A 22433-nucleotide genomic window follows, 5' to 3' on the forward strand; every position below is an offset into this window, starting at 1 on the left:
TTTGACCCTGAATCTGATACGACTGATGTTCTGCCTCCACCTCCCCCTGAGGTACCTCCAAATGTTGTTCCAATCAAAGCTGACCCTGGACAAAGTTCCCCTCCAAAAAAGGCAGCAAAGCCTAAGAGGGTGCCAGTGGCAAGACCTGGCCTTGCAAGGAGAGGGCAGCCGATTAACCTCTTAACCAAGAACATCACAGAGCCCTCTTTTCCAACAAATGTGTTAATCATCTGCTCAAGCTTGTCACCGTTAAGTTCTTGTACATCAGAAAGGTCTATTAGTTCCCCTGTTTGATTTGTTTGCTCCCACCAGCTCTTAAGTATGTTTCTGTTTACATCTGAAATCTCAACGGAAACAACAGTCGTCATATGTATTCCCAGCTGATGATGGAGTTTCACAGTACATGACTCTAAGAGCCCAAAAAAATTTACAACTTTCAAAAATTGTACATATATAAATAATCAATCTAACTCTACTGTCTCGCTAATTATAACATTAGGTGAGATGCTCTCTTTGAACTGTTGAATCCGTGCTTCATATGAATTTTCCCATCCGGTAGCACAAGGAAGATGATATTTTCGCCAGTTGGTCGCTACTGGCGGAACGGGATGTCCCGGCAACAAGAACACCTTCAAAATTAGAAATAAGAAAATATTAATAGCTACAAAATTATAAATAAGCAAAATTAAATAAGCAAAATTAAATATTCGCAAGTGTTGTGAACGTAGTACCTCAACAAAATGATTTCCATTTACGAATCCGATAGCGATATCTTTGCGGGATAGAAGAGGTACTGGCACAGAACGGAGAGGTAGGAAGGTCAGACATTGTTGCAACGAGAGATGGTATAGGACAACATTATAGCAGGATGCTATAAGATGACCCATGTCCGGCATAGTCATCCATCTGTCATATGGTGGACAATCATCATAATATGATAATGCATGAGTGATCTCAGCAATCGTCCCTTCCACACCATATAATGTGCGATAGTGATCCGAATGACATTGCAACTCTTGCAATAAATCCTTCCTAACACGCACCCAGTCATCTTCTCCAAATCCCAGTAAGTCAGCTATTGCCCTAAATCCGCAATTCCCATCAGCTTTTACATCCTTGATATGCTGGATGTATGGTCTCAAGGCAGAAGGAATAGCATCAATATAGATAATGGGCGTATGTGACTGGGCTCTAGTACGAAAAACCTGCAAATAATATCAAATGATAGAAAATATGTAACAATGGCAGAAATATCCAAATAGTTATCCGTCTCAGCACATCCCGTACCGGCACGGCACGGCACGTCCCGACATGTCCCGTATCGGCACATCTCGGCACGGCACGTACCGACATGTCCCGTATCGGCACATCTCGGCACGGCACATCCCGTATCGGCACATCTCAGCACGGCACATCCCGTATCGGCACATCTCGGCACGGCACGTCCCGACATGTCCCGTATCGGCACATCTCAGCACGGCACGTCCCGACATGTCCCGTATCGGCACATCTCGGCACGGCACGTCCCGACATGTCCCGTATCGGCACATGACATACCGGCACGGCACGGACCGTCCCGTAGACGTTGTGATACCTATTGTAAGGAAATAAATATTTGGTACTTACCTTTTGCTTGGGCCGCCTCTTTTGAATCTGAGTAGATGGATTGCGGATGGTAACTTTCTCAACACCAGGTGAATAACTATCCTGTCCAGATAGAACCAACTCAAACAAAGACGGGTCACGTCGAGTAGACGTATCAACCTTCATTGAAGCGCGCCCACGTGAACCGGTCTTCCGTTTTGCAGGCTCTAAAAGAGGTGTACTATCTGGACTTGCAATCTCTCGTAACTTCTTGATCATCTGCAATTGAGAAGCCCCATCTAACTTCTTGAATCGTAGCGCAATCAAATCTAACTCTGCATCACAACTCAACTGAATTGGCTGCACGGGGGGGGGGGGGGTAGGCAGAATATCAAGTTTCCTCCAATGAGGATCTATGCAGTCGAGAGGAATGGGCCGACCTTCCACCCTGTACCGCGCAATCTGGTGAGCACATGGTATACCATGTGTGCGTCGAATAGCGCACCCACAATTTGAATCATCAAACCCAACTGAATTGGCTCGTTTCGATTGGGCGAGGACATGATTTAACGCACTTATAGATATGAAACCTCGCAACTCTTTGAATTCAGCTGGCTTGAAGTTGTGCTGCACTACCAATAAACTCTTCTCCAATGAGGCTTTAACGGAGCTGTGCTGCAACTCAATCAATCCATGTATTCTAGTCCAAGATGACTCGAAACTTCCTTGGCTTGATCCAAGCTGCTTTTTGAGCTTTGCATGTGCACTCTCGACCCTAGTAAACAAATGAAAGTTAGATATAACAATTGAGGCAAATTAAAATTAAATGAGTCTTTATTTGTGATACCTATTTGTCGTCACATTTCCGTAGTGCCTGCATGTATCCGTCCACGCCGCAACAAATCTTTCCTTGTATTTGCTCAGCCAAGTATCTGACACATACTGTAGTGCATCTGGATAGGTACCGAACTCTCTCTGCAGTGCACTCCAGCGATTATTATACTCGTCTTCCGTGGAGGACAGCACTAGTACATTCCAACTCATAATAAATTTATCCCATTTCTCCTTCAATTCGAAAAATTTTTTGCACTTGGCCAAAACATTCCTACTAATATGCCATCTACATAATAAATGTCTAGCAGTAGGAAATACTCTATGAATTGCATTCATCAAAGCCAAGTCTCTATCTGTAACAATCAACTCAGGCAAAACATCATCAGCTATGACACTGCGCAATCTCTCTAATGCCCAAGTATAGCTTTCTTCCCCCTCAGAATTTAAGTATACAAAAGCAACTGAAAATGTCATGTCAGTAGATGTCACCCCCACAATCTCTAAGAGCGGAAGACGATACCTATTCGTCTTGTACGTGCAATCCATTATCAACACACGGGGAAATGCACGGAACAAATCAATGCTGCCAGGGTGTGCCCAAAATAAGTCATGCACAACATCCGTATTAGTACAATTCCTATGCCACTCAATATATTTAGCCTCTGATAATTTACCTAATAGATGTTGCATTTCAGACCTTCCGGCTTTCTCTGCAACCTTAAACCGTTGACGCACATTGTAGATAGTCTTGATAGTCGTAACATTGAGGGCATCTCTTTCCTTCAATGTGGATAATATGTCCTTTGGACGAACCAAACTCTTCGACATATCCACTAACAATTCCGTCTCCTGCTCAGATAATCTCCCTGCATATGAGTGCCCCTCCAGATTCTCTGCAGCGGGATGATTGTGCACTCCACATACGACCAGTAATATCCAATCATCCGCAGTATCCAATTTCTTTCCTCTTAATGCAAAAGGGCATCCACACTTCTTTGTCCCACAGGCAGTCTTTATTCGCTTTTCTTTTTTGGTTCGGTACGTCCCACCCCTCTCACAACCTAACGTAATTCTGGGTTTCTTAGAAATGGTACCTGCATCAGATGATTTGATTACAACAACAAAACCATTTCGCCTCCCAGCTTCACGACACCAATTACACAAGTCCTCTCTACTCTTGAAGATCTATACATTAAACAATTTATGTAAGTACACAGTTGTAAAAATAGCTCGCTAAACTAATACAAAATTGCACAATACATTATAATACCTCGTAAGTTGTAAATTCGCTTGTGTAATCCAGTACAAATTCTGATCCAATTATACTCGATTCGGTTGTAGCATAGCCCTACATATAAAATAATTTATCACCAAGAATTAATGAATCAGAGGATCTGTTCGGCACAAAATTCAGCACGGCACGCGATTTGGCACCAGAAGCCTTCTGTTCGGCTGCACCGTGCCGAACAGAAGGCTTCTGTTCGGCTGCACAGAGCCGGACAGAACCTTTCTGTTCGGCACTGTGCAGCCGAACAGAAGGCTTCTGTTCGGCACCGGGCAGCCGAACAGAAGGCTTCTGTTCGGTTGAGGGTTGCCGAACAGAAGGCTTCTGTTCGGCACTGTTCAGCCGAACAGAAGCCTTTTGTTCGGCGATCCAGTGCCGAACGGAGCACGAACCGTGAAAAAAAAAATTTCGAAACAAGGTGGAACACGTACCTTTGCGGCCGATTCTTCGTTCCAAATCACTAGTTGCTTGTCCATGCTTCGAATGGGGCTTAAATCTCCTTCAAAGATCGCCTAAACGATGTAAATGGATCGAGGGGTTTAAGGGGGGTTTGAGGGGGGGGTTTTTTTTTCTTTTCAAAACGAAACGGAGGAGGAGGAAGGGGGGGTGTATGAGAAAATTTCAAGGGCAATATGGTAATTACACTAAAGGTTAGTTTGGGTATTTTTTTTTGGGTTTTTGGGGGGTGTCCTGAGCAATAGGGGGGGTGTATATAGAACTACCCTATTCTTTCTTTATTGGTCTCTTTGACCCCCATTCTTGCTCCTAAATCAAAGGAAGCTCTTGTAGCATCTTTGCGTCATTTATTTTGCATGAATACAATGTGCATGCATTGCACTTCCTCACCAAACTTTCATTGGGGCCCTAGGAAACCTTTTTTCCTTTTCAATATCGGCTGAAATGCTTCTTTCTAAATTAGAAAGGCCTCAAGTATTTTATGGTATGAAACTTCCATCAAATATGTTTTTTTCTTAAAAAGAAAAATATGACACCTAAAGGAAAGAGAAAAGAGGTAGGGAGGAAATTGCAATGGGTTCTCCAATTGCCTTGGGTTCTCATCTCATTGCCTTGCTTGCCATGACAGAAAGGGGAGAGCAAGAGATACGGTGGCTTTTACTTCCATATTTTTATGTTGTCACTGCCCCATCATCTTGGAAGAAGAAATGATAAAGAGAATCTTGAAAAGTTTTTGATCCTCTTTCTCATGTTTCCATTAGTTCAGCTAACACCCGAAATCCTTTTTGTGCAACTCTTGGCACCAGTAAGAAAGGTCGCGATAATAGAGGGCAGACAGGTTTGCTAACTTTTGTAGACACTGGATTTGGGCTCAAACCGAGAGCTTATCTTTCTCCCACTTCAAAAGTACTGAGAACATGAGAAGAAGATTTAAAAAGAAAAAAAAAAGGTACTAAGAACTGGCATAGAAATTACTTTATTAAGATCTGATACCATTCCTTTCAGGCATACAGAACTCCCTGTTATATGTACCAAGATCATAATATCAGGAAAAAATAAAAGGGGAAAACGAAGTAAAATATATGTGGGTCATCATCAGCAGTCAAAAGCACCGGCAGGTTATTCCCAGGTGAATTTGTGGATCATCACCGGTAGGTTCTTCCTTTTTTCTTTCACTCCGTAGACCGCATAACATTCATTATAAATCAGCAGAACTGAAACTGTATGACTATCCAAACAAGTACATGTCTAGGACATTAGGAATTTTAACAGCACCAGATATATGTTCTTTTCGCCACTTCCGCCTGATATTAGACCTTCAAAATAAAAAAATGACGAAGTTCAGTAACAAACCTTACTATGAACTAATAAATCCATATAAACTCAATAAAACCTACTTAAAATGCAAAGCATCAAAGTACAACAATACACTGGTTGAAACCAAAGAGCAAAAATTGCTCAAGGAGCACAACCAACTTGACAAAACGTCCATAAGGTCTTATTAGAGGCTCATCACTAACCACCGCCACCTCATTGTACATCCCAGTTGAAGTCCCACTCTCATCTCAGTAATGCGTGACTAGATTCTTGTTAAAAAGGATCACTTGTGTCATAGGAAGATGCGGATGTCTAGAAATTAACAATTAGGACTGCAAAAGAAATGAGCCAAGCCAAGGATCACTAACCATAAGCATTCAGCTAAGTTCATTTCCTAATAGAACAGGTTTGAACAAGTCTACAACAGAGACAAGGCCAGGAATCTGGTGTCCAGGCTTGGCTCATTTATAGTTGAACCTTGAATAAGACTTGAGATTGGCTTGTTTTGTCAGCGAACCAGCTTAATCAAGCTTATCATCAAGCCACGGCCCGTTCCCCTCTTTCTTTCATGGCCGCGGCCTCGGCCTCCGATGGCGGATTCGTTCTCCCTCTCTCCCTCCCTCGCTCGCTCTCTCTCTCTTTCTCATCTTCTCCAGCTCCGGCAGCAAGCCGTTTTTAAAGCCAGAACTGTACCAATGAGCCACCGGTACAGCTCGAAACCGTCCGGTTCGGGACGGTTACGCATTCCATGCAATGAAATATCATATAAAGAAATCAGATTAAAAGGTCTAATTAGGTGGTGTGAGGATTTACCTTATTTAGCTGACCATATTTTAGTACCTTCCCCTCCTCTGATTTCCCTATAATTTATAAGACAACGTCATAAGAACTTGATTAACAAATTTAGGACTTAAAATCCTGCTCAAACTTGCAGTCTTGCACATTGATTGGCAACTATATCTGTAAGAGATACTTCACCATTAAAGCACATAAAACTAAACGAAAACAACAATTTAATATCATAACAATGGGATAATTTAGAGGAAAAGGAGATTTCAGCCAATTGGTATCACAGCACCAGTCTATCTGTTCATAATGTAGAATTTAAAAGCAAATTAATGTACATCTATATCTAAGTAGCAAGCCATCATCATCCTCTCACAGAAATAGAATGGTTCAGGAATCGGTATCAGCTTGTGCCAGATTGTGTTTAGGGATATCAGGGGGTTCTGTTGGGCCATATGCATACCCAAACCAAAATAATATTTGTTAGATCCAAACCCAAATCCAAACCAATTAAAATTCTATATCCATATGCAATATTGGACCCCGACAAGGTCAGGTATCGATTCGTGTTTTTTAAAAATTATCAATACATGTAAAATGCTAACTCCTGAACTGAAAAACATGATAAAAATAATGATGTAAACAATATCAAAAATTATATCTACAAGATAGTATCCATTCAACAATTACTTTTGTTGCATATACATCTATGCAATCAAATGAGACGAGTGATAAATAACATAAAAGTAATCAAGCTCAGTATAGATATTAAATCATGAAAAACATACTGCAAAAAGGCTACCACAAATGACATGGACAAAAATTTGGTCTGATAAGATGGTCCACCATTTCACTACTCTCTAGATGTTTTTCTCTTTTATGATCAAAAGGAAAATTGAGAGATATACACATGGACATGTATGTACATATGTATGGCTGTATTTATAAGCATGTGTGTGTATATATATATATATATATATATATATATATATATATATATATGTTTCTGTGTATGCATATATATGTTTTTGTGGATTTAGGTACACACCTACCTAAATCCAAATCCGATCTAACAAGGCTTCAGGTCTAATTTTGAAACCCAAAATAAATGCAATAGCTTATTGGGCTTATTTTTTTGTTTGCAGACCCTATATTTTGGGTCGGTTTCAGATGGTGTCAGTGGGTTATCAGCCTTCATTTACACCCTTAACTATGTTGGTCCATTTGATTTAATATTATACTGTGCCATACATAAGTTGTTGAAAGAAATGCCAAGAGACTAAAAAAATGACCATGAAAATGCTAGCATGGTAATAATATCAAATTGAAGGCATGCACCCTTAAAGTTTTGTTTTGTCTGCTGTAATTAGATGAAGAAAGAAGTTGCTAAAGCAGCATATGGTGATTCTGATGCCTGAAGAACTAAGGGTCCTTGTTAGCAATAAGGAAGCCAGATTCATCAAAAATCTACGGAACTTAGCGAGAAAGATGTAAAATTTCCATCAACATACGAGCAATCTAAATGCTTGCAAAGATGCTGGCTTTACTTGAATACCAGCATTTGCTAGAAACAAAGTTTAACTAGACTACAGCAAAGATGCTGGAACCGAGCATTCAGGCATCAATGGCAATAAGAACACAACAAACATTTCATGCAGCAGAAAGACACGGAGAATTAGTAGCAACTAGCAAACAACAACAGGATATCTGACATCAAGCATCAATTACCAGTATGTCATTTTATTAAAACATTTATTTGCTATGAATTATTGCATCTAAATTGTTCATCTTTCTGAGAAGCTAATTACTGAAAACGCATGAATACTTCTGCTTTCCACTTAATATTTACTTCTTGTTTTTTCAAAAATGATATTTTATTATACTTAACTAACACAAAGAGGTTTGACATCACAAAGTAAATTGAAGTATATATTCCCAATACATAAGTTTTGAATCCATGTAAAGTTTATTGTAAGTATCACTACACACAAATAAAGGAGGAATATTACATTGGCTTACAAAATAATAGGAATCAATTTTCTGACTTGCCTTTCGTGCTTTAATGAGTCGTCCCAGATCCTTTCAATGATCTGCATTGTGTTAAAGGGATATCCATATGATCTGATCGATTGCTCCTGCAGTAGCAATGGAACCAGGAAAAGTATATAGAAAGACAATTCTTTTCTATTCTATTCTATTAGTAAAGTATTAGTTAGTAATCCTAGCTCGGTGAGTCCTTTCTTCCGTGATGAACTGTTGGCACCAGTCATACATTTTGTCTTTGTAAACTGAGGAGAAAGAGGACTCCGCAGGAAGAAGGTTGTGCCATGAGGGAAGCTAAAAAATTAAACTCCTTGAATATACAACATGGATTCCAGCACTGTAATGGAGTTGAACCCTCATGTCACTCCGAATAAATCAGTCTTTAAACAAAGGTAATTCTTAACCTACAAGGCGAGAGGACAGCGAGTTACAAATTTGGTAGGACATGTATTTCTATTACAATTAAATTAATAAATAAAAATGAAGTAGTCAATGGCTTACAAAATATCATCATAATTCATGCATATAAGTCCCAGCGGAACAGTCTTTCTTGAATCCTAAAACTCCCATCTACTCACCAAAATAAATCCATCGATACTATACTATAAGCTCTCCAATCTTATTAACCATTTAATGATGATCATGCAGCCTTTCCAAAATTCATATGTGACCTTTGTTAAGTAGTGAAAATAACTAATAGAATTTTCAATTTTAAACATTGTTAAAATATCGTTAGTACAGCCTTTATTAAACTTGAAATATTGTAATAAGTATAACCAATTTATTAATCTTAACCATTTATTCATATAGCCTTCTCAATAAATAATAGAATAAATTTACCTATCATCCCTGCAGGTTATTGCTCTATTAACCATTGTGCAAATAGGGTCTGAACCTATTGCAACATCACTAATAGGTTTAGACATTTAGGACTCGTTTGGTTTGCGGAAAGAGAAGGAGAAAAAGTATGGTCAGTGAAAAAACAAAAAAATGCCTCTTGTTTAGTTGCAGTTTTCAAAAGAGAGATAAAAAAGTAACATTCCCATGAAAATAATATTTCTATGTTTCATGAGAAAGAAAACTCCAAGGAGGATATAGGAAAGCTACTTTCCCACCGGTTGGAAATTGAAGTCCCTTTTTTTCCAAAAGTATCCTTAAGCCATCAAAATCCATGGATAAGGTCTTTCCCTTTATTAAGGGTATAATAAGTATTTCAGACAACTTTAATAGAAAAGTTGATGCTCAACCAAGCATAAGCCACTCTGGAACGTGCCACTTTCCCATTATAAACCAAACATGACAAAACAGGCATCAAATTCCTAAGAATCATGTTCCCACGAAAAACATTTCAGTGAGGAAAAATTCTTTCCACGTACCAAACACATCCTTAACACCAATAACCATGAATTAATACATACATTAAGTTACTACAATAAAGGAGGTCTATAGCCACAGTCAAAACTACAATTAAAAGTACAGACAGCCCTTGTTATAACTTTTACCATTGGATGGTACCACTGCATTGGCTGTCATTGTTACCATCTACTGTAACAATCCAGCTGACCTCGGTTAAAAAAAGCTGTAGCCATGGACTTGGGCTAAAATACAATGGTGGTTAGAAATCATCAACATAGAGTTCTGCTTGGTTACAGTATGGATTCGTAGGACAATCTTCATTGCAATGGTCAAGCAACCATTGCTTTTGCCAATACATTATGACACTTATAACCACCAGAACGAAAAATTCATTGTCACTTAAATATGCAATAACTTATAGCTAAACAGTATCCAAACTCCATAGTTACAGTTAGAAACCCTGGCTATTTGACCTCTGGTGCAGTGGTTTTGATCATGAATTTATATTTATATTTTACTTGTGGCTCTGACCATTGTGATAGGTAAAAAAAATGTATACTTGACATCATAATTTAGATTGATAGCTTACATTTTGCCAGCTTTCTAATTGTATCTCTTATGCAATCACATTTAGCTATAAACATCAAAAACTAAAATCATTGGTGAAACTTAAATTAGGAACAATGTCTTCTGTGCAGTCTATAACCAATATAAAAATTCACCCATCTACCAATATGTAAAATCCCAAATCAATTAATAACTAAAAGTCATGCATATAACATCTTAACATTTAAAGAATTTAGTACCATTTTACAAGCATAATCAACACCATAAGTCAATAGAATAATCCACATGAAAATTTATATATAGCAGCAAACATCATCATCAATATCTAAGTCTTAAAATAAAGTGCAATATCCATTGGTAAACTCAAATCTAAACCTAATAAATTATAAGGATAAAATGCATCATAATTGGAAGCCTCATATTGTGTGTTCACGTGCAAAACAGAAAAAAGGACAACTAGTTAATGATGAACTTTAAGAAAATTCTCTTCAATGTCGCTGTGGTGTTTAAAACACTATGCAAAATAAACCATTCATATTTCTGTTTACCATGCTGAGGGATAATGACTTGACAATGAAGAGCCCATGCAGATTTGACACATAAACAGGAGCATTAGAGGCATCTAGCACCTGTCAAAGAGAAAAATCCAACACATTGCTCATTTAACATGAATATCTGGCAACATCATCCATCTCTTCATAAATTTCTTCATCTGCAATTTATTCTACTCTTATGAGTCATATAGCTACTAAACAAATGCAAATTTCTGCAAATTCTGATACTAAATAGGAAACTTTAAAAGATTATGGACATAAATTCAACTCTTATCCATCATCAATAACAAGCCAATACTAGCAAAACACAAACATTTCTTTTTCATAAGCTCATCTAAATAATAATGAGTTGTATTATTATGATCATAGCAAGCACACTAATCTTAACAATGTAAACAAACTCAAATGAAAACCATAACTTTGGCATAAAACATCTCAAGATTATGGTAGTGATGGTAATGGTGGTGGTAATGGAGTATGATAATGCATGTAACCTTCATTTATATCCATCTCAAAGATTCTTTCCGTATTCACTTTCTTGTTTTAATTTATTTCACATATTTGGATGGCACCATAAACATGGAGTAAGTTGGTTACTAGAATTATTTTCCAAATATCACAATTCACGATTGAAGAGAGTAATAGATAGATGCCACCATAAATTTACTAGCATCTCTCTCTACCTTCTATATTGAAAATTAAAATTATTGACTAAAACACCCACCCATAAACTCCAAAAAATAACATGTTCAAAAGGCGATCCACCTAACAAGGATGAATGTACTAGAAATGAACACCAAATCCATTCATGATAAAAAAAAAAGTCAAAGAATAAAAGCTCTAACAATTCGAGCACCTCATTCAAGGCAAAAGCCAAAAGAAGATAAAAGTCAATTCACATTGATGAAAAATAAACTGGTACATGCTTGTTATCCCTGTCCAAGTATTGATCCTGTAACCAAATCATAGATTAGGCATTTCAAAATCTCATCTATGTACACATGGTGCCAAGTAAATCTACAACCCGACACTAAATCTCATTCCATTTTCCTAAAGTGATATCGAATTGTTGAAGTCAAATTCAAACCTTCCAACATAATACTAACATGAAATAACTAACTTTAAATGCAGTCCATAAAACTTGCAAACTATTTACTAACCTATTGTTCATATATATATATATATATATATATATATATATATATATATATATATATATATATATATATATATATATATATATATATATATATATTGTGTGTTTTTTTCAACCATGACTCCTGTCTACAGTTTAGTGTTGACCCCTAGTTGCCTTAGACACCATAATGCAACTTCTAGGAATCAAGGGGTTACAAGAAGAAATAGAACAAAAGCATAATTTTGACTGATATTTTCAGTCTTTATATTTCAATATCATGTGCAGGAACAAGATTGCAAGCATAGCTTTAATACAATACAAAGAAGTAAAACTAAATGCGAATAACTCTTCTACCTTGAGATTGAAGTCCAACCACCTCATTCTCGTTATATTTCTGGAAATCAGAACCAAGAGCTCAAGTGCAGCCTTCATAAGTGCAGTTTTGTCAGGACGACATCATGTGGCCAGAAAATTCTCTCATTAGATTGGAGAACAAAATATTTGGTAAAGATAAAAAATCCTCAAAACTCAAAAAGTAACAATTAGTTGAATTAATAAATCTATGTTTATTCATAACAAGTGAAAAGGAACAGCTCAGCTCCCCTGAACATGACAAAAAGAAAGATGTTATACCATGAGCCCTTGCTTATGGATGGGATGTAAGAAAAAAACTATATCCCGACCAAGAAAACTAATAGAAAGCAATGAAAGGAGAGTTATATTATGTATGTTTTTTTAGTAACACTTGGCTCTAATTTGTAAAATTTCAAAACATGACAGTTTTCAAAATCACTGTCATTAAGTATTAACAACTTACTCTAAAGACTTGTTTGGGTCATGGGAAAAGGAAAAAAAGTGTGATCAACAGAAAAACGAAGAAAGACCTCTTGTTTGGTTGGAGTTTTCAAAATAGAAAGAAATGGAAAAGTAGTATTTCTATGAAAATAAGATTCCCATATTTCATGAGAAAAAAAAAAAACCATGAGGGACATGAGAAGACTACTTTTCCACCAATTAGGAATTGGAATCCTTTTTTCTCAAAACTGGCCTTAAGCCATCAAAATTCATAAGATATTTCTCTTTAATAAAGGTACAATAGGTATAATAGATATTTCACCCAACTTTCTCATGAAAGTAGATGCTCAACCAAACATAAGCCACTCTGGAATATACTACTTCTCCATGGTCAATCAAACATGCCAAAAGCATTTTTTTCAAGAATCATATTCTCATAAATCAACTTTTCAGAAAAAGTATTCCGATAAGAAAAAATTCTTCCCGCGAACCAAACGAGTCCTAACCGATTAGGTTGACTATGACCAAAAATCCACAACTAAAGGGCTAATTTGTTGTAAATCAAGTCAGAAATGATAAGAAGACTTGACAATAGATGGAAAAGCTGTGAATGATCCAAAGGTTTATCTAGCTATTATATAAACAAATTTTTTATCCATAAATACCCTTCGTTCACAAAATTGATGAAAAGGACTTGACAATAGATGGAGAATTTGTGAATGATCCAAAGCTTTATCTAACTATTATATAAACAAACTTTCTTATCCTTAAAAACCCCTGGTTTACAAATTGATGAAAAGGAAAAAAGCAAGCTACTTTCACACCCTAAGCAACTATTTTGCACCATATAAACCAGCACAGAAAAATAAGGATCGGTCTACTAAAACAATATTAAACAGAAAAATTAATTGAAAGACCTGCAGAATATATAACCTAGAAGTCAAAAATGATGTCATCAATAAAAGGAGTGAAATTCATATATGTGGATGCACCCCACCAGAGTAGCAAATGCAGATCTAGGATCGCCAATAAAGCATCTAGAAGGATTGTGAGCATGAATGGATTATTTATGGAATTCAATATTATTGATTATAACTTTTGGAAGGGGGGAGGAGAAAGCAAAAATCATTGAATGTATATATTTTGTTAGCAAACAGAAAAAATAATACTTGCAAAGGACATATTAAGCCAACATTGCCAGCTGAATGATAACTATTTTAATAGGAAAATCTCCAGCCATGCTAGGACACTCTTCTGTCCCAAAAGAAAAGGACTAATAGTGCACTATTTCTTTTCTATATGTCACATAACATAAAGACACACCAATCCAAGCATTCATGCAAATTGTTCCAACTGAAAGTGAACAATAGTGCCATATGTGCCGTTGTCAAAGATTGGCACAGCACACATGTCAGCATACTTTGGACTTGTGACTAATAAATTAAATGCACAAAAGTGCAGTTCTGATATTGCTTAACCTGTGCAATATAAAGAGTCCTAATTCTCCATACACACCAACCAATGCCTGTTATATACCTTGGGCCCATTTTCTTATACTTCAAGTAGGAGCTACTTGTTTAATATATGCTTCAGTGGGAGAATTATAGTACAATAAAGAATCAAGCACAACAGATGACCCTATAATCAGACAATACTTGTGACAATACCTCATAATAAACAAAACTAAAAGATTAGAACACTAAATTACGATGAAAGTAACTATCTTTACAGATTACTTGAAGATCAAAAAATATACATTTACCTTACAAGGGGTGATTAAATATTTTCTTAAACAACAAATAGAAGCCAACTTTACGGATTCTTTGCTGTGAAAAACAACAAAATTGCTACTCATGATATATCTCAAAGACCTTCTTCATAACTCTTTGCAACCCTGTGAACCAATATGTATTTGCTTAAACTTGTTCAAGAGAACTACTCTATGTAATGATAAACCTAAACTCTAGAGCAAGGTTTTAAATCTCATGGGATAGGGGCATCCCAACTTCCCCACAGAATTGGATGACCCACGTCCTGCCCCATCCTGGTGACTCTCACGGTCAAACATCCAATTGCCTTTTTCTTCTTTCTATTTATCTCTCCCAACCCACTCCTTATGATCTAGCCACCTAATTAAGATCCAACGGTCTTGATCTAGCCATGAAGCAAATTGGCATCCTGTCCTGTTGGGCCAAACCAGGTAAACATTATCATCCATTCATCCTCTTAATGTTGCCATTTGTGATATTTCCTTATCCAACGCTGCTGTGGGGCCCATAAAAGGATCTTATAAGGTGGGCCTCAGTTATTATTTCTGCTATTTAATATCACTTACAAACACCTAAAACGCATATGTAAAATTAAACCCCAATGCCCATAATGTGGGTCCGGCCGTCAACACTCTTCTGCTTCCCATGTTCGCCGCCTCATCTCTCAGTCTCTATAGCTTTGGTCTTTTCTTTGTCGCAATCCAAGAAAAAAATGAGACATAGATTCCCCCCTAATTCCCGATAGATCCTATTCATGGATTAACGAAAATGTGCAAAAGCTCTATTTGCCTCTGCCATTCTATGAGTCTCTTCCTTTTTGCATATGGCATCGCCACTCCCTTTGGCAGCATCTACAGAAAAAGGCTAATGTCCAACTTAGAGTTGTCAATTATATCCTTTATGGAAATGGCAAGTCAATTCGAAGAATTTATCACACGAGTATTCAATTAGTTCGGACTTGCTTAGTATTGAATTGGGACCAAGAAAAAAAAGGTTCTATAGAAGAGGTTCATGCTTCCTTTGTTGAGGTAAGGACATGATCTGATTCGTGATTTTAAGAATTGAGTTAGTCAAGTCCACTATTTCATATATCGGAAAAAGGTATGATAGGACAAGTTCTGTATTGATTTCCGATAATGGAATAGATCGCACCAATATCAATCCTTTTATTCCAAGACGAAGATTCAATCACTTACCCAACATCAAGAAACTATTGGTATTGGTATGCTGTTGAATCGAAAGGATAATAGAAACCACCATCACCTCGAGCAAGCCCTCGCCACCAATTTCTCCTCTCCTTTCTCTTTGAAACCCAGGTAGACAAAAACCCTAATCTATCTCTTCATTTCATGATCTCTTCCTGGAGGTCTTTGTCCATCTCCATAGATCGAACAACTAGGAAGTCCATGGAAGTACCACAAATAGAGGGATGCAACTCCGAATCCATGATCGGCTCCATGTGGCAATGGATCGGCACGCAACTAGCAAGCAGAGATTGACTAGAGAGGATGTCGACCCTCTTCTTCCTTTCTCTTTGCCTCCAATGCTTACAAAGGATGCCGGTCACCAAATTTGGCATGCCGCCAACCAAGGTCCGCCGTACCGGTCCGGATCGGCGTACCGGTGGCCGGCCGGACCGGTACGGTACCGGTCCAGACCGGTACCGTACCGGTCCGGACCACTTTCTTTCCCATCAAAAAAAAAAAAAAAAAACCACAGCAAGGCGCTGTGGTTCCCCCCCCCCCCCCAAAAAAACACCGTACCGGTGCGAACCGGCCGGTTCGCACCGGTACGAGGCCGGTACCAAGCGGTACCGGCCGGTTCACAGAAGAAAACCAGAAATACCGGTTTTATCTGTGTCCGGTACCGGTCAGGGACCGGACCGGTACGTACCGGCCCGTACCGGCCGGTACGGACCGGTACGGCATTCCTTGCCGCCAACCTTCATCCTCCTCCTCCCCCCTCTCTCTCTCCTATTTGTTCCTTATTGCATGCCAAAGAAAGCAGCCATCACCGAATCTTAAGCTTTTGGTGGCATTGGATTCGGAGATGCAGACGTGGTAATGCAGAGCGATGCGGAACCGTCACGAGGGGATGTAAGTGCGACAGGGGCAAACCGGTTGTCTCACTCATGGCCCAACCTAGATCCTAGATTCTCATGGAAATGGGTTGGGATGTGTGTGAGGTCCCCTATCCTTGCAGGATTTAAAACATTGCTCTAGCATGTTGGTTCATCCATGAGACGTCTGGTCATTCATAACCACATCTTTTCCTCTCCACCACTCTAATTAGCTTACTTTACCATGTAGGAAAGATGCAGGAAAAGTGCATCAAGCATAATTTAGATTAATCATATGATATGAATAACAAATACATCCATACACACTAGGAATTCACTATTCACAACAATTATGTTGTCTCTCACATGCAAACATGCTTTTTCAAAATCCTCTTTGAATCAGACTATCAGCATCAAACATCTACCATTTGAATGTTAAACCCAACTTTCAAGTGTTGGGTTGTTGGTGCATCTATACTTTGTGCATCTCCAAACTTTAGAAGCGCTCATCCATAGGCCTCCCATCCTTGTGATTTTTGTCTCAAGAAAAAGCTAAGCCTGGATTGATTTTATCAAACCTTGTTTGTTACCATGAGATAAACATCAATAAGTTAATTTGTTATGATTTAAAAGCCAAATATACAAAATGAATGGGAAGTTAAGCATAGAAAGGCCCAAAAATTTACCTCCTTGTAGGCTCATTAAATATTCATGCCTGATAAGAGCTTAGCCATTGCTTTGCTTGGTTGCCTTAATTATTACATAGTGGTCCAAAAACCACTAAAGAATAAATGACTTAGTTTACATTTTAAAAGCTAAAAAGGAAAAAAATCAACTTGTGGACCATTACGGTATTCCCTAGTAATAAAAATTTGGGTATAAAATCCAAAAATAACTAAAAGGTTTTGTGCACTTGAGCTCATGTTGTTAATTTGGGTAATCCATAATTACCTTCAATTAGGGGTAGCAATGTTTACTTGCCTAACCCCAACCACTCTAGACTCAACCACCTAACCCATCAAGTTAGATCTTACTTCGCTCACCAGCAGGTTAGGCTTGTGTTTGAGTTGATGATGCATGACCTATATGATCCAATAATTTACATTTCTGTTGCTAATCATAAGAAACTCCATACTCACTATAACGCCAAAGTGACTTCACTAAAAGATTTTCAAAGCATCACTAAAATTCTTTTTAAAACATAAATTGTTGGGATCGACGAACCAATGAAAAATATGGGCCATTGCATGAAAATTAGAGCTTTGATGTTGGCGAGCGAAACTCAAATATGGAACCAGAGAACAAGCATGCACCACGTTGCTCTTCCGATTATCTATAACTTCCTTCAATCAACCATTCTATGACCCACTCCACCCCACCACTTGTAATCCTATGTCTTGACAATCCTTGCTAGCCTGCCAAAGGAAAGAATTATGACTATTGATGCTATGCCATCAAGATAGGCAATACCAACCTCACCCCACCATTAGAATGGCTAGCTACCAACCTTGTCCTCCATCAAGACATGCTCCACCCTCCACATGTTTTTTCCTTCAGCTGCCCTATTGTTGTCACCTTGTAGGAAGTGAAGTATACAAGTTAGTTATGATTCATTCTTAATTACTGGCGAACATGTTTAGGTCATCCACGTTTGACCTGCTAGAATTTTGCGGTTAGGTCTGGGTCAAGCACAATTTAATTTAAAAGTGGAAGCAACCTGACCTAACCAGGACAACCTTACCCGCAATAAACTCCTAGAACTATGGGCTCATATGACCACCACAAGGAAAAAATAAAAGCCAAACTAATACTTTAAATGACACAAGAAAATTCTTTTGGTTGATTGTGCTAACTAAAGTGCTTGATGTTAATATAGATCAAGTACTAATCATGATAAGCATACATGGACACTGTAAGGGATATGTAAACTGCCAAAATTGATCATCAATAAATGGAGAGAACAATCTACATGTAGCAATTTTGTAGGTGTAGTTGCTAAAAGTTTCTTTTTTGAGTTTTCCATTTTGCAATTTCTTCTAGAGCTTAACCAAAAGAAGGAAATGCATCGGATCTATAAGAGCTTACCCGAAAAAGTTGATTTTAAAGTTTTTATCAAGTTATTATGATACCAAATTTATTGTACATAAGGGTTGTATATGGTAACTTATTGTCATTTCTTAATATCTTTTTCCCTAGGAAAAATAAGGCCTTTTCAGGTTTTGAAAAGATTAAGTATTATTACATCAGGATTCCTAAATGATTTAGAGAAAATGCAATTATTTTCACACAAATTTGGTTATCCCAATGCTCTATCTCATAGAAAATTCTATGATCATACATTAGACTATGTTAAAATTGTAAAAATGATGAAAAATAATCTACTTCATCATCTTTTTGGAATTTTATATTTTGAGAAGCACTTTTTGATTGTTTTGGTGTCAAACAACCAAACGATATATCCAATAGTCCTAAACAATATAATTCATGTGTATCATTATTTCTTATGTCCTGTTACATTTTTTTCATTATTGTTTTTAAATAACCCTAAATTATTTGTCATTTCTATACAATTTCAACATTTAAACAGATGAACTAATGCCAGCATTGCCAAACTTGCCAAAGTTGAAACTTAGCTAATAGGCAGGTCCAATCTAAGACCAAGTTTTTGAACCTTGGGTTATTTTTTATACAGAATACAGCAATCTGGTACAAGTTCATTGGACAACTCATATACCTGTTTTTCATTACATTAAGAAAAATAAATACATATCAGTGCAACAACATAAGCACATGATTTCCTTTCCATTAACTGAAAAAACTGATGAGAAGATGGAAAGGGTAATTCTAATGGCTGATACTAGCATAAGCGCACGAGGTACAGCTGCTCATGATCCACATTTTTTAAGAAGAATAAGATTTGAGAAAGAGCTATTTTCTTTGGGAATCCAGAGCAAGATAATGAAGAAATGCAGCATTACATCAATAAAAAAAACACTAACTGTCTTGCAAGGGAATTTAAAAAACAGTCGATTTTCCAGCTGTCATGTTACAAATGAGAGGAGCTTTCTGATCATCCACAACAATCCAAATGATATTGGGTTACAACATGTCCTTTAATCACTAGAAATTCTCATAGTCTTTTTCACATATATTTTTTGATTGCTAAGTGTTCCTAGAAAATAATTCATGTATTCAATGTTCATGATTTTAATAGAGTACCTCTCTTTTATATTTCCTAAACCACCCATTCCAAGTAAAATCTTCAGAACAAATAGTGCCATCATGTTGTAACCAAAACCTGATACAAAACAAGCAGAATCAGAAATGAAGAGGGTAACATATGAAAAAACATGCTCGGCAAAATGAAAAAAGCAGATATTTTAAAGTAATTTATAAATGGTAGCATTCATATTATGATCATTAAGCCCTCGCAGTCACCTGTCTAAATGCATATTTGATGATATTTGCATCGCTCAAGACAAAACAAAACCGATATGCAAGATTAAATTTGTCCTCCGTAAATCAATCATCACATAATATTGGACCGGATCATCTTAATCACAGAGATCAGCAAATGTACAATAGACAGTGTATTCTTCTAGATTTTGTACGGATGTGTTCAATTAGTAGCCTGGGACAATTTTGTGCAAAAAAAACACCACACAGTATTTTACAGGACGTGCATTTTCCTGATAACCGCGCAGTTGCCCGGACACTTTTGGGAGACGAATTCATTTTGGCTTCACATAACCTTATTTGGAAAAAGATTATCCCAATATTTCACCGCTGATATATGCAAACCAATATATTCAAATGCTGGCCATGAAGCATAAATAGGAATTTCTGAGGAGAAGTATAAACAAGAAAATCTATTTTTATCCAACGATCTTAACATTAATTAACAAAAAAATGCATCATGACCTAACATTTATGAGATCAAGAAACCCGGCAAATACGGCGATACGATATGATAACAAAAAAAAATCTGGATGTGGAAACGAAAGACGGGAAGACTTAGGGGAAAAAAAAAGGAAACGTTTCGAGATCTAATGATTAGGGTTTTTTTTAAAATAGAAGGACAAAGGAGAGGGTTGAAATTTCTACCAAAAAAGAGAGAGAAAAAAAGGTAGAAGGTTGAAATATTCGTTACCTTGGGAGATTGAGAGCAGTATCGTGTTCTGGCTCGTCGTCTTCATCATCTTCGTCATCGTCGCATCCTGGCGGTCTCCAACAATGGGAGATTGACGAGATCGGGAGGAGCTTCCGCCTCATGGATGGGGAATTGGGGAAGACGCCGACCGTGGGCGGAGAGAACGAGAGGGCTCTTCGCTGCCCCCTATCTTACTTTATTTATATATTTATTTCTCCAAAAAGAGCCTGCCACGTGGGATGCATGTAACAAAGATTACGCGCATGGCTGTGATTCGCTGCTTCGATGTTTCTGATTTTCTTGAGAAAATTGTGCTCCAGTCCTTGGTTGCATCCTATTTAAATAGTTTCCATGTCTCATTTAATATTCAGTCTCCAATGCACTTCCTTTCCACCCCAGAAAAGGTTTGTTCTTAACATGTGGCATTTGAATTCAGAATGAGTAATAGTGGGATCAAATTTAATTCTACACGAGTTTAGGTCAATGCTTATTATCTCTAAATTTTAGAATTTGCCTATTACGCAAACGAAAGAACTTTTCTTATTGAACATAAATCCTCTGCGATGCGTGTATAGTACCACAAAGTGCCTTACAACCATGGATAGCCACCATCAGAAAATGTACAACTATTACACAAAGCAATCTACGAGCTTATGTCGTATCATACATGGTGCACGTTGTTTGATAGCAGTTCAAATGACGGTCATCCATGGTTGCATAATACTCTGCAATGCGCCAGCTGCACCGTGCACAGGATTCTTGTTGTTTCTAAACTTTGGGAGAAAAGAGTCTGTCTCAAGCTCATGAACTATGTAAACTACTACAAGCCTCATGAGCGACCTATTACGATGTGATGTAAATATTGTCTTTTGTTCTAAGATTCAAGCTCTCTCATAGTTTCTGTAAAACTATCCAGTGCATTGTCATAAATGTACTCAACTAGTTTGCAAAAGTCTTCAGTTTGAGCCAAGTCATCCTACTAAACCGAGCTCAAGCTATGTATGTATATTGTCCAAAGCTAGGCTCAAATACAAGTAGAGCAGGGAGGAGCTCAAGTTTTTCAAATGATGAAACTTTTGGTCCACGCCCCTAATTTCTCTCTACTATTTTTTACTCATAAGGTTGGAATGACTGTGAATGCGACTTGCATTTGGTTAGAAGGGGACTCCACAACCATAATATGTTGGATTAACTTAGATATGATGATAGGGGAGACATTCCTTATCATTTGATCTTGCATAATATTTGGAACTATATGTTGAGGGGCTCCAAAGCTTGTAAGACTTTTTACATTCTCCGAGGAGGAAAAAAACCCAAGACTAGTTAGCTAGAAGAGTGATTAACACCTGGCAGAATTTGTCTTGGTTTGATTACTATTTTTTTTGTTATCTCTCTTTTTTGGTACAAGCAACGAAGAATAACTATCCTATTGAGTTAGTGTTGGAGATTTTAAATTTTCTGTCTTAAATGATTTAAATTTTTGTAAAAAGAAGTGTATATATATTCAAAAGGTTCCTAATTTTTAAAATCCATTCTTAATAATCCTATATTGGATACTTAAATGCAAACATGCTTGCATGTATTAATGTCCGATTCTTCTAAGGACATGTTGGGCTTTAGGAAAGATAGGCTGGTGACCATGCATGCACGCTTGCTCCTTCAGCTCGACTTAGCCATGTCGTGCACGTGCATGTGCGCATAGCGAAGCATAATGCGAGTGCTTATTTGTTTTTAGAACTA

The 22433-nt window shown here is 37.4% G+C and overlaps 1 protein-coding gene and 1 long non-coding RNA gene across 7 annotated transcripts; both read right to left on the bottom strand.

Moving 5' to 3' along the window:
* Nucleotides 1-222: 222 nt before the first annotated feature.
* On the bottom strand, nucleotides 223-981 carry LOC149752740 (uncharacterized). The gene is made up of 2 exons (XR_016396737.1): nucleotides 732-981; nucleotides 223-629 (listed from the first exon to the last, which is right to left on the bottom strand). It is a non-coding gene; the product is annotated as an uncharacterized LOC149752740 (long non-coding RNA).
* Nucleotides 982-2175: 1194 nt separating this feature from the next.
* On the bottom strand, nucleotides 2176-20887 carry LOC103716731 (putative protein FAR1-RELATED SEQUENCE 10). Of its 6 annotated transcripts, none has more exons than XM_089925830.1 (9): nucleotides 20694-20886; nucleotides 19763-19841; nucleotides 12275-12346; nucleotides 10777-10857; nucleotides 8312-8709; nucleotides 6290-6336; nucleotides 4135-5475; nucleotides 3689-3766; nucleotides 2176-3603 (listed from the first exon to the last, which is right to left on the bottom strand). In XM_089925830.1, exons 7-9 carry the CDS (start codon nucleotides 4177-4179, stop codon nucleotides 2419-2421), a joined length of 1308 nt encoding a protein of 435 aa, XP_089781956.1. In that variant the 5' UTR covers nucleotides 4180-5475; nucleotides 6290-6336; nucleotides 8312-8709; nucleotides 10777-10857; nucleotides 12275-12346; nucleotides 19763-19841; nucleotides 20694-20886; the 3' UTR covers nucleotides 2176-2418. The 6 variants fall into 6 exon arrangements, 5 of the variants coding, with proteins under 5 accessions (XP_089781956.1, XP_089781957.1, XP_089781958.1 ...); XM_089925831.1 differs by having other exon boundaries at nucleotides 6290-6436; XM_089925832.1 differs by lacking the exon at nucleotides 8312-8709 and having other exon boundaries at nucleotides 20694-20887.
* Nucleotides 20888-22433: the final 1546 nt, after the last annotated feature.

The sequence above is a fragment of the Phoenix dactylifera genome, chromosome 10 (genome assembly GCF_051530095.1).
Source record: "Phoenix dactylifera cultivar Ajwa chromosome 10, Ajwa_hap1_PhDact_Kaust_v1.1, whole genome shotgun sequence".
Lineage (NCBI taxonomy): Eukaryota > Viridiplantae > Streptophyta > Magnoliopsida > Arecales > Arecaceae > Phoenix > Phoenix dactylifera.

Bases quoted from the DNA above. Each gene is read 5' to 3' on its own strand.
- LOC103716731 (XM_089925832.1), bottom strand. From the start codon at position 4,179: ATGGACAAGCAACTAGTGATTTGGAACGAAGAATCGGCCGCAAAG. The intron at 3,767-4,134 runs GTACGTGTTCCA...TTTTATATGTAG, and splicing joins ACGAAGAATCGGCCGCAAAG to GGCTATGCTACAACCGAATC. The intron at 3,604-3,688 runs GTATTATAATGT...TTTAATGTATAG, and splicing joins GCGAATTTACAACTTACGAG to ATCTTCAAGAGTAGAGAGGA.